The sequence below is a fragment of the Chiloscyllium plagiosum genome, unplaced genomic scaffold (assembly GCF_037043375.1).
Source record: "Chiloscyllium plagiosum isolate Xiang-an unplaced genomic scaffold, Cpla_swu_hap1 HiC_scaffold_16, whole genome shotgun sequence".
Classification (NCBI taxonomy): domain Eukaryota; kingdom Metazoa; phylum Chordata; class Chondrichthyes; order Orectolobiformes; family Hemiscylliidae; genus Chiloscyllium; species Chiloscyllium plagiosum.
The window spans coordinates 89265843-89278145 of record NW_028270154.1 but is presented as its reverse complement, the minus strand read 5'-3'; the positions used below and the strand labels follow the sequence as shown (position 1 = coordinate 89278145).

Sequence of the window (12303 nt, the reverse complement as noted above, 5' to 3'; positions counted from 1 at the left end):
CAAGGATGTTGCCAGGGTTGGAGGATTTGAGTTATAGGGAGAGGCTGAACAGGCTGGGGCTGTTTTCCCTGGAGTGTCGGAGGCTGAGGGGTGACCTTATAGAGGTTTACAAAATTATGAGAGGCATGGACAGGATAAATAGGCAAATTATTTTCCCTGGGGTCGGGGAGTCCAGAATTAGAGGGCATAGGTTAGGGTGAGAGGGGAAAGATATAAAAGAGACCTAAGGGGCAACTTTTTCATGCAGAGGGTGGTACGTGTATGGAATGAGCTGCCAGAGGATGTGGTGAAGGCTGGTACAATTGCAACATTTAAGAGGCATTTGGGTGGGTATATGAATAGGAAGGGTTTGGAGAGATATGGGACGAGATTGGGTTGGGATATCTGGTCAGCATGGACAGGTTGGACCGAAGGGTCTGTTTCCATGCTGTACATCTCTATGACTCTCTGGTTATATTTCTAGGTGTAGTACTGAGTAGTCTGTTCCTACAGTGGAGAATAATGTAAGATCAACAAGTCAGTTAAAGTCAATTTTTGCCTCTTCAATGTTGATACCATAGGCACAGTGAGCTAACATAGGCAATCTCCTAAACTCAGTCTAACACCAATCCCTGAGCACAGTCTGATTTTTTGGACAAACCTCTTGGGTTTGCAAGCTTGAAACAAACTGCAATGCCAAGACAATCTATTCCTTGATCATGTAACCCTTGATTAAATCACTTGACTTCTTAGCCTACACTATTATTCTTTTGTATTAGAAGTGATTTATTGTTTTTGAATTAACTTTCTGTTTTATTATGTAGTCTTGGCAGTGCTTATAAGCCATAAATTTAATATGTATGTTTTTTAAGGGATTTGTGGAGATGTCCCAAAGTGCAGAAGCTCAAGCCATGGTAAAGTTTTATCAAACAAAACCACCTGTTATTCAGGGCAACATCATCAGAGTGGAAATGTGCCAGAAATACAAGAAACTGAATGTGAAGGTACGTATAAGAACAGTTAACCCAGTGCAAATTGCACCCTCACTTACTTGAAACGCATTTCTTCTTTGTTCAATCATATTAATAATAAGGATAAAATGGCTGTCAAATGAATTACGTTGTTAATTGTTATTGTTTGGTCCTCGGATAGAAATGACAGTAATCCTGGCACTTGGCCAAGCAATGTAGCAAGGAATGGTAACATTGAGAATTAGCTAATATGAATAACCAACTTACTTGGTTTGGCAAGACAAACAATGCTTTTGCCTGTTAGGATAGGTAAACTTTTCTACAGACAGGTTTTCTAAAAAATTTTCTCTGTCAATAGAGGAAGCTCTGTGAGACCGTCTGCTCCCCACCCTGATTGTGAACTGTAGATGGCATGAAATACATGTGAAATGTTTGAATGAAGAAAATGATCAGGCCAGATTTAACCCTCCAATAAGGAACAGAACTGTGAATGCTGGAGATCTGAAAGAAAAACCACAAATTGCTGGTGAAAACTCAGCAGGTCTGGCAGCATCTGTGGGAGGAAAGCAGGGTTAATGTTTTGAGTCCGGTGTCTCTTTATCAGAACAGTTCCGAAGAAGAGTCACCGGATTCAAAACATTAATTCTGCTTTCTTCCCACAGGTGCTGCCAAACATGTTGAGTTTCACCAGCAATTTCTGTTTTTGTTTTAGATTTAACCCTCTATGCTTAAAAATTACTGAAATTTGGTTAAAATTGACAAGAGTATGGTACTCTAACCCTGTTCACAGTGCACTTCTGTGCTTTGAATCTGTTATGACCAGGTGAGGAGTGGTAAATTGGCTCCTCGCTTTTCAATCTATCTGGTTGACCACATCAAATGTTTAAAAGAAATGTTTGTATACAGCCACATCTCTTCTCAATTGAAATGTAATTAACTAGTTTTCACTGTAGCAATGAGGAGCATTCGCAAGGATTTCTTGAATGAAGGAGCAATTTTATTATCTGCTAATCACGAGAAAAAATAAAGTTGTGATATTGCTAAGCAGCCTTTGTGAAATCACACTAGCCTTCACAAACATGCATGTGCATGCACGCACACAAAAAATTAAAAGAGGTTCGTGCCCAGAACAAATGTAAGTTTAATAGAATGCAGAGTTTAGATTCCTTAGGGTGATTTGACGTTTAAGGTTTTAGCCTAAGGCCATGGTTCGGTAGTAGTGCCTCAATCAACAGTGACTGTGAATATTGCAGATATCTTTTAAAATTCTCGGTGTTCTGATGTTTCTGTCTGATCAGCATGGTCACTGGGCACTTTTCCTTCTTCAGGAGCAGAGAGATCTCCAGCTAGTTCAGCACTGCAATTAAAAATCCATCTCTCATTTGCTCTGCCAAAAGAGAGCTTTTTAAAAGTGTTAGTTTATTTCAATATCTGACTTTTTTGCTTCCGAACTTGGTAATTGCAGGTGATGTTTTCATCTCCAACCAGCTCGAAAGCCGTAAATCACAAATAACGTTTGGCTGGCTGGTTTAACTATTTTTGGTACAGTGTTAATGTTAGTTTGGATTGCTTTGGTTCTACTATAGTTTCATCAAACTTGGTGACCTGTGGCGTCAGGTAATCACTGTGACAATTTTAACGTAGTGCTTTTGTTCCTTTTTAAAATCGCCTAGCAACATAAAAGTCCCGAGTCTTTAAGTCAGACAATGGAATGTGAAAATCATTGTTTCATATTTTACCACCATCGTGACCAATAGCCTTGATTCCTTTGCTGGAGGCAGATTAGGGTTTCATAAATTTGTGACACCGGGTCTTGTGATAGAAATAGGGCTCAATATGATTTTTAAGACATGGTTGTGTGTTTGCCCTTCACAATCAACTTGCTGGAGAAGCCTGGAACAGAGCAGAAGCAAGTCCAGAAGAGGATTGGTCTGTTTAGGTTTCCTGTAAAGTAGAAATGCTTCCCTGGATATCATTAAAAAAATCTTGGACCCACTCCGAAAACCACCACCACTTGTTCCCGTATCCTTGTGCCTCCCCAAAGCACATGGCTGTTAAAATTGGGTTCTTGCATTTGTATCGATGGCTGATATTTCTGTCACTTAAATGGTAGGTGAGAAGGGAACCAAGTTATTTTTAATCAAAATCTGAATGAAGCATATATTTAATGTTGCTGTTTCAGCTCTGATATATTATTGATGTTGACCAAGAGGAATTAACATTTTCTTGACAATAGCAACCAGTGAAGAAATCACAACTGTACTTGAGTTTAAGACCTTGTTTGGGAAACCAAACAAAATGAAGAAAACAAAAACAAAGCTTTATTTCCCTCTGCTCGCAAAGGCTTCTATGAAAACTCCTTTTAAATCCATGGCCTCTTAACACCGAGACGAACAAAACTAGGAGAACGAACATCTCCCAGGTGGTGTTATGGGTGGCACGGTGGCTTAGTGGTTAGCACTGCTGCCTTACAGTGCAAGGGGTCTGGGTTCGATTCCCATCTCGGGTGACTGTCTGTGTGGAGTTTGCACATTCTCCCCGTGTCTGCGTGGGTTTCCTCCAGGTGCTCTGGTTTCCTCCCCACAATCCAAAAATGTGCCGGTTAGGTGAATTGGCCATGCTAAATTGTCCATAGTGTTCAGGGATGCGGAGGTTAGGTGCATTAATCAGGGGTAAATGTCGAATAATAGGGTGGGGGAGTGGGTCTGGGTGGGATGCTCTTCGGAGGGTCGGTGTGGACTTGTTGGGCCAAAGGGCCTGTTTCCACACTGTAGGCAGTCTATGATTCTATGACCTGCAGTTTCCCTTCCAAGCCATGCATGATCCTGACTTACATCTATGTTGCCATTCCTTCAATGTCATTGGGTCAAAATCCTGGAACTTCATAAATGGATAGACATAGACAGCAGTGGTTCAAGAAGGCAGCTCACTACCATCTCCTCAAGTGCAATTTGAGATGGACAATAAATGCTAACCTTGCCAACAACAAATTACATGAAAAATGAATGATTCGGAGATGCCGGTGTTGGACTGGGGTGTACAAACACTAGGTTATAGTCCAACAGGTTTAATTGGAAGCACACTAGCTTTCGGAGCGACGCTGATGAAGGACTCACCTGATGAAGGAGTGTCGCTCCGAAAGCTAGTGTGCTTCCAGTTAAACCTGTTGGACTATAACCTGGTGTTGTGTGATTTTGAACTATGAAAAATGAAGAATGCTTTCCATCAGACTGAAAGCCACCAATGAGAATAATACTCTTAAATGTGCATATCATAGCTCTGTAACTTTCACTTGTTATGGTGTCTGTTATCATCATATTATTTTAAACTATCAGTCAGTAGTAGACAGTGAATGATTAGTAAGATTGTTATTGATTTGTCATTACAGTTTCCAGATTGGGATCCAACAGCCGGTGGTATGCCTCCTTTTGCAGCATCTCTGTACAGGTTACATGGTATCCAGCAAAATATTACTGCACCTGAAGAAGACATCTTCGAACCAACATGTACCCCAAATTTAGCTGAACTCAGGGCTAAACATTCAGAACAGCTGCTAAGGTGGACCAAAGTGCCGCTTGAGGGCAATATGCCATTTAAAAGTAAATTGTGGTTTCCTGAAACTTATAAAGGAAAAGAACTTGAGTGTTTCAGGTTGTTACCATATGCTTTCAAAGTTCCAATGCTAGAAACTCACGAACGATATTTACAAAGTATTACTGGAACTCCTGACATGTATGATTTAAATACACCAAAGATAGATGACGCATTTATTCAACTACTGATTGGCAAGAAAGTTATACGTTCCCGTGAAGATCTCGATAAAAAGTTAGGAGAACCAGAGAAGGTGTTATGCAAGGCGCAGACAAAAGTAGCAGAAATTGTAAGTCCACTTTTACTTGCCATACAGAAGTATGAACTGGATGAGTTATCTGGAGAACTAGACTCCTTCACTACAGAACAGCTGAAAGAGAGACTGCGGTCAGCAGTAACTTCGTGCCATCAATCAATTTTGTATGCTGGACAGACTCATTGCTGGTTGACCAGTCTTCGTGCTGAAAATTTGCTACAGTTATTCAAATTCAAAACCCCTGTTAAACCTCAAGAACATCCAAACATGACATCATCTGACTTGCTGGGTGCTGACATTGCAGAACAGGTGCAAAAGAGGGGTGAGGTGTTGCGGCGTAACACTCCCATGCCAGCAACAAAGAAAAGGCCAGTTCCTCATATTAACAAGAAGAAAAACATTTTCCAAAGACAGCAGAGGAAGCAGCCACCATATTACCGGAACCCAAATCCATCCAGAGGCCGTGGTGAGACTTTCTCTTGTTTCTGGTGGCGATAGAGGCAAATAGAAGAGGGGAAAAAAATACATTTAAAGTTTTTTTGAGAATAAGTACCAAATTGTGATTAGATTAAATTGTTTAAAGTTTATGAACAATTAAGTATTCCAAGTTTTACTTTCAAACTTTTGCCTCTTATTGGCAAATGATTGGAAATATTTCAATTTTTTAAGAAAACAAATTGAAAATTGTAAACTTTAGTGTAATTTACTTTTTTTGTATATGAGTGTGCGTCAAGATCAATTCTCAGCTGCAACAGCTATGTAATAAATACAATGAAGAAGTTAATTTCTAATGAAAGACTAAATTGATATGTGTTTTAGAAAGTTAGAATTTTGTAAAAACTGGGAGAATGTACATTGGATTCCAACATAGATCCGCTCTGGATGGAACGCAACTAGAGGGTAAGAGTAAGGGCATTACTTGCAAAGTTTTGGTGAATAAAACCTTTTGTAATAGAGAGATTATATGAGCTAAACTTATGAAGAGCTATAAAGAAAATAGCAAGAGCAGCAGCTTAGCATGCAAAATCAAAGTATGTAGTTTTCAGGCATTGTAAGTATTACTTTGAAAAAGAAACATGCCTGAGCATGCTTACTGATAAAAGGTGTAGGATAAAATGTTACTGGAGGATGGGGTGAGTTTGGGATTAAGGAGACCTGCAGCTCAGTTGAATATGCTAATAAATCAAAGTCAAATACTGCACCTGGAGCCAGCACTCTTATTAAAAATGAAGTACCAATATAATTATTGTGATAATACTTATAGTTGGGCCTTACCTGTCAATCAAATTTATTGCTGTAACTGTATGCTCCATGTGGTCCTGTGTCACTCTACATTTCCCACCCGGTCTATTTACTACTCTAAGTCTCCCCTGAATTTGAATCTTGGTAGGGTACTGCATTCTCAGTTACTTGCTCCTGTCTTCGGTCGGACCCTCCAGTCCCAAGATGGGGAAGTTATAGAGTGCTGAAATCAGCCACACAAATTCTCTGGGAAAGGTTAAATTCTTTAAACAAAAAGTATAATTTGCCTTAACCCATCCCCAAGGTTCCAAGTGAATTTGTATTGGGAATGAGATGGACACAAGGATAGAACCATAGAGTCATAGAGTAATATGGCATGGAAGCAGGCCTTTCGGCCCAAACTGTTCCATGCTGACCATGGTGCCCACTCAGCTAGTTCCAATTGCCCACATTTGGTCCATATCCCTCAAAACCATTCCTTTCCCTGTACCTTTCCAAATGTTCTTTAAATGTTGCTACTGAACCTGCCTCAACCACTTTCTGACAGCCCATTCCATAAATGCATGACTCACTGCGTGAAGAAGTTGCCTCTCAGGTCCTTCTTAAATTTTCCCCTCTCACTTTAAACCTATGTCCTCCAGTTTTCAATTCCCCATTCCTGGGAAAAAGACTATGTGCATTCATCTTCTCTATGCTGCTCATGACTTTATACACCTCAATAATGTCACCCCTCATTCTACTTCGTTCCAAGGAATAGAGTCCTGTCCTGGCCAACCTCTCCCTTGAACTCAGGCCGACTAGTCCTGGCAACATCCTCGTAAATCTTCTTTGCACTCTTTCCAGTTTAATTATGTCTTTCCTATAACAGGGTGACCAAAACTGTACACAATACTGTAATTGCAGCCTCACCAATGATTTGTACAACTATAACATAAAACATCCCAACTCCAATATCCAGTGCCTCGACTGATGAAGGCTAGCATGCTAAATGCATTCTTCACCACCTTGTCTAACTGTGATGGAGCCATCTTCCTCAAAACCCTGCAGTGCACCATTGCACTATATCAGATGTTTTACCAAATGTTAAATTGTTTCTTGATGATATGTTTGTTAATATCCTTAATTGTTTTATTACAGGACGATCATATAGAGGACACCCCAGAGTGCATCCTATCTTAAAGAACATATTCATCCCTTGAAGCTGGTAAGAGCAGTATGATGTCCACTGGATCACACCAGAAGGAATCCCTCCCATTTTGGATTTAAATATTTTAGAACAGTTTTGTTGTTGAATATCAAGTTTAAGTTAGACCTAAAAGGAAGACAAAATTAAATTGACAAAGGTCAACCTTTTCTTACGTTTATTGTTGCAGAAGTAGAAATTTGAAATTTATGATCTTCCCGTGCTACACTGTTCTCTAGCCAAGATGGTGATTTAATGATTTGTTCTGAACATAGACCATTTTGTTATGGCAGTGAGCTAGTCAGCTTTCTCTCCAGAAATCTGCCAAGGTCCTCAAGCTGGAACCTGTTCTGAATTTCCTAGGGCAGCTCAATCTAATTTTTGCCACCCTGCGTTGCCTCTTCACAGATGCTTCAATGTAAGGACAAGATTGTTTAACTTGCTTTGTGGGAGTTTTTTTTAATCCTTGTGTTATATCCAAGTCAATGATGTTTAATGTCCTAGAATTCTATTAATGTTGTAAAATGATGTGATCAAAATAAATTTGAGTGTAACAACCTTATAATAATATCTTGTTAATAAATCTGGAAAATTTCCAGCTTTGTAGTCCATGCTTGCAATAATCTCTATTTCTACAGGGATTTGTCTCGTGCCTAACTGTCACTTCTGCCATGATGTCTTTAATAAAAACTGCACCTTTTATGATCTAGAGATGAGAGTAGCTGAAGACCTGATTTTTTTTATGACAAGGAATCATGTGCACATTGTAAAGCAAAGTGTCAAATGATCTGTGATGAAATGCAAATACTTCTGGGCCACTACAAATGGGTGGAAATTTTGGATTTCAAGTGGGTAGAAGCATGACTAATCCCTTTGTTCAGCATCTGGTATCCTGCAGACAAGGAACTTATGCTTTTGTACAACATCATCATAGTGACCTCTGTTTTTCAATGTTTACTGCAGTTCATGCATGTATTACAGAGCCCACGCTAACAATAGAAAATTAACTTGGGTTATGTGCATATGAAATGAAGTGTGGAAGTCAGCAAAACATTTAAAAGGATGCAGTTCCATAAGCAACAAGTCAGAATTCTGTAAAAAGGTGTAAATTTCTCCTACCTATAAGTACATCAAGTCCCGATCCACTATTTGAAGCTCCAATCTGTCATCTTGGATGATAGTCAGCCCTCAGTCATTCTGTCCCCAGGAAGGGTTTTTTTCACACTGTTGTTCTGAGTTTTTATTGTTAGATTTTTTTGGTAATTAATCGTCCACTTACTGAGCTGGTGCATTTACAGAAAGAGAGAATCCCTCGAACATCCCTTGTTCAAGTATGGAATCTGCCAGCTGTTTTAAATACAAACATGTTTGTGTTTCCTTTATACCCTTGAAAAACATCATCCTGGGCTGCCAAATGCCATGTCTTAGACTGATCCCTGTTCATTTGTTTGCAGCCACCAATGTCTTCCAGTCTTAGTTTGAAATGTGACGTGGCATGTTACATTATTTGTGGGAACTGATTTCCCAGACACCTGTCTTTTATGTTTCTCAGAATGTCAAGCTTTTTCTTCACATAGGTGGTGCTGCTTTTTTAAAAAAATGACATATTTGTAAGTCTTGCCTTAAATGTTAATTTGTTGAACTGTGCTGCATATTTTCTCTCACACCAAGGGAGGAGGTCTCAAGTGAAGCTCCTCCCCAATACAAGTTTCTTCAATAACAGTGATGAACTATGTCACAGATTGGCTGTGTATTGCCAAAACATCTTGCAAAGCATCACCTGTAAACCCAATTCCACTGCCTCCCTCTTTCTCCCCACCCCCCCCCAAACACACACACACAAAATTTCTTTGGTCAGTTTTTATTCACTGGAATGGAGAATGGGATTGATTGTCATTGCTGCCATATCTCCAGGCGGGATCTTGATTCTGGTTAATTCCCACATTCAGTGTGCTGCAGTATTGGCATTTAGACTTCAGTGCCCTTCTCACAATGCTGTTTCATTATTGCACATTTGACACTACACTACCTATGTTCCAAAACTGCTGCATTGTACAAACAATGTTTGAATGGCACATCAGGTTGAACAGTGTGTGGTAAAGATAGGATAACGTCTGTATTGAAGCTTTAGTTGAACTTCAATCCCTCAGAATAATAATGCAATAGATATGTGTGGAGCAGACTGTCTGACAAATAAACATAGCATATTGGTGAATCTTAACAAGCAGCAATTAGCTTAGATGTCTGACAAGGACTTAAACAAAGTTAGCAAAAGATGTCAATGATTTTAATATATTCTTCCAATGTTGTGACAGAAAAAAAAAGAATAGAATCAAGAAGGTAAGAACCAATGATGTTTATGCCACAAAAGCTGAAAGTTGATTCAAAGTGTCTGTACCACTTCTTTGGAGCGATCTTAAACTCATCTCTCATTCGCTGCTTTAACATGATCTTGGAGCAAAACATCTTGTTCCCAATAATCTTGTGCATAAAGGGTGGAACCAAAGGTAAGAGTTAAATTGCCAATATTTACAATGCATTTATCATAGAAAGTCACACTAACTTTCCAAATGCCAATATTTACAATGCATTTATCAAAAAGTTAAAAATCATATAACATCAGGTTATAGTCCAATGGGTTTATTCGGAGGCACTAGCTTTTGAAGTGCAGTTTCTTCATTAGCAGCGATCAGAAAGCTAGTGCCTCCAAATAAACCTGTTGGACTTTAACTGTGTGTGATTTTTAACTTTGTCCACCCCAGTCCAACACACGCACCTCCACATCATGTTTATCAAAGAAAATCCCACTAACTTTCTCTGTATTGTTGCCTGATGTGTAGGAAATCAGAGCTACTTGGGGACAATGGTCTAACACATGTCTTGCACCAAGTCACATGTAGAATAATACAGCTCAGGCACATGATGTCTCCTTGAAAGAACTATCCAGTTTGTTCTGCTCTTTTCCTTCCCTGTACTGTTGCAAATTTTCTTACGTAGAAGAATATAAGAAATATATTCCCCACTTTGAGGCTGTCCTATCATTCATTATGATCATTGCTGATTTTCTGCCTTAGCTCCCTTCCTGTTTGCTCCCCATGTCTCTTGATTCCCCGAGAGATTTGAAAATTTATCTACCTTGGTATAAAATATGCTGAACAGTACAGCACCACAACCCTTTGAAGTGGAGAATTTCAGATTCATATCCCTTGGGCGAGAGACATTTTTCCACATAAGATCATAAAAAATAAGAACAGGAGTAGATTACTCAGCCCTGCTTTGCCATTCAATAGGCTTGTGGCTGATCTGACATTCCTCATCTCCATTCCCCTGCCCTTTCCCCATAAACCTTTCCCTGACTGATTAAGAATCTATCACAACATTAAATATACATAAGGACTCTGCCACCCAAGGCTTCTTACACAATTCATGACAAAGCAACTTGCTTGATAGAGATACCCCATTTTAACACCTTCAACAGTACTCCCTCATTATCAAAGCACGATGGCAGCTTGCGTACTATCTACAAGATGTTCTGCAACAGATCCTTTGACAGCACCAAACTGATGACCTGTACCACATAAAGGACAAAGGCAACACATACATAGAAATGCTACCATCTGCAAGATGCCCTCCAAGCAGTATCTGACTTTGAGTTATTTTGTTTTCCCCTCCCTGTCATTGGGAAATAATCCTGGAATTCTTTGCCTTACAGCACGTAGGTGCACTTGCACTGCTTTAACTCCAGTGGTTCAAGGAGACAGCTCACCACCTTCTCAAGAGTGATTAGGGACAAGCTTTCGTGATAAACAATTTTCACATCCCATGAATGAATAGAAAACATTATTAATGATAGTGTTTTTTCTCAATGAAGAATGGCCTGCAATACGGAAATTTAAGGAGTAGAACTATTTATTTCTTCAATATACAGGGTTACTCGTGGATTTTTTATGTTCATTCTTGGGGTATGGGCATCACTGTCCAAGCTAGATTTATTGCTTATTCATAACTGTCCTTGAGAAGCTGGTGATGATATCCCTTCTTGAACTGTTGCAAACTTTGGGGGTGGGGTTGGTGAGACTAAATTGTCAAAGGAGTATAGGAGACTATGCCTGATGTACAAAGGGCATTAGTTTGCTTAAGTTGGAATGGTTGGATAATGGGGAATGTGTGCAATGGAGCGGGGAATAAAAAGTGAATATGAGAGGAATGTTGTATTTATTGTGGAGAAGTAAGATACTATTTTGGTTCTGATTATGTTGAGTTTGTGAAAAGAAAACAAAGTAAACATAGTGCATAAACCTGTTTGGACTTGAAACGTTGTGAAGAAACTGCCCAAATAATGTGCAGTTCAGAAAAGACATTGCTGATACAGGTTATTTGTGTGAGCTAACATAGAAAACCATCACACGCTTTGATTTTCACACCAGACTGCCTAACGAGAATTGCTCCACTTGCTTCTTAATTGTAAACGTGTATTAACTTAGAGTTTTTAACTACTGAGGAAAATGTTTATTGATATAAGATATAATCCACAAATAGAATGTTTATTTGGCTAAGTGATTTAACATAGAATCATAAAGCTGTACAGCACAGAAATAGACCCTTCGATCCAACTTGTCCATGCTGACCAGATATCCTAAATTAAGCTAGTCCCATTTGTCAGCATTTGGCCCATATCCCTCTAAACTCTTCCTATTGATATACCCATCCAGATGCCTTTTAAATATTGTAATTGTACCAGCGTCCACCACTTCCTCTGACAGCTCACTCCATACACGTACCACCCTCTGCATGAAAAAGTTGCCCCTTAGTTCACTTTTAAATCTTTCCCCTCTCACCTTAAACCTATGCCCTTTAGTTTTGGACTCCCCCACCCTTGTCTAATTACATAGCATAATGTTTGTTTTTGCAATTTCATGATAATGGATGTTTGTTAATGAAGGATAGGGAGATACCTGTAGATTGTAGCAATTGGCTCCTGATTAGTGCCTATGCTGGATAATAGATGAGCTGGCAAGGAGAGGAAAGGACAAAGAGTGATTTGTGGGAGAAGAGTTTGCATTTTATTTAGCATTGGGGCT

General features: G+C 39.3%; 1 protein-coding gene across 1 annotated transcript in view; it reads left to right on the top strand.

Moving 5' to 3' along the window:
* Window positions 1-7833, top strand: part of LOC122556834 (uncharacterized) — a 66600-nt gene extending 58767 nt beyond the window's left edge. The window contains exons 13-15 of the mRNA XM_043704066.2: window positions 852-983; window positions 4339-5263; window positions 7177-7833. Coding sequence (XP_043560001.2) covers window positions 852-983; window positions 4339-5263; window positions 7177-7238 — 1119 coding nt within the window. The 3' untranslated portion in view covers window positions 7239-7833. The remainder of the gene's footprint in view (window positions 1-851; window positions 984-4338; window positions 5264-7176) is intronic.
* Window positions 7834-12303: the final 4470 nt, after the last annotated feature.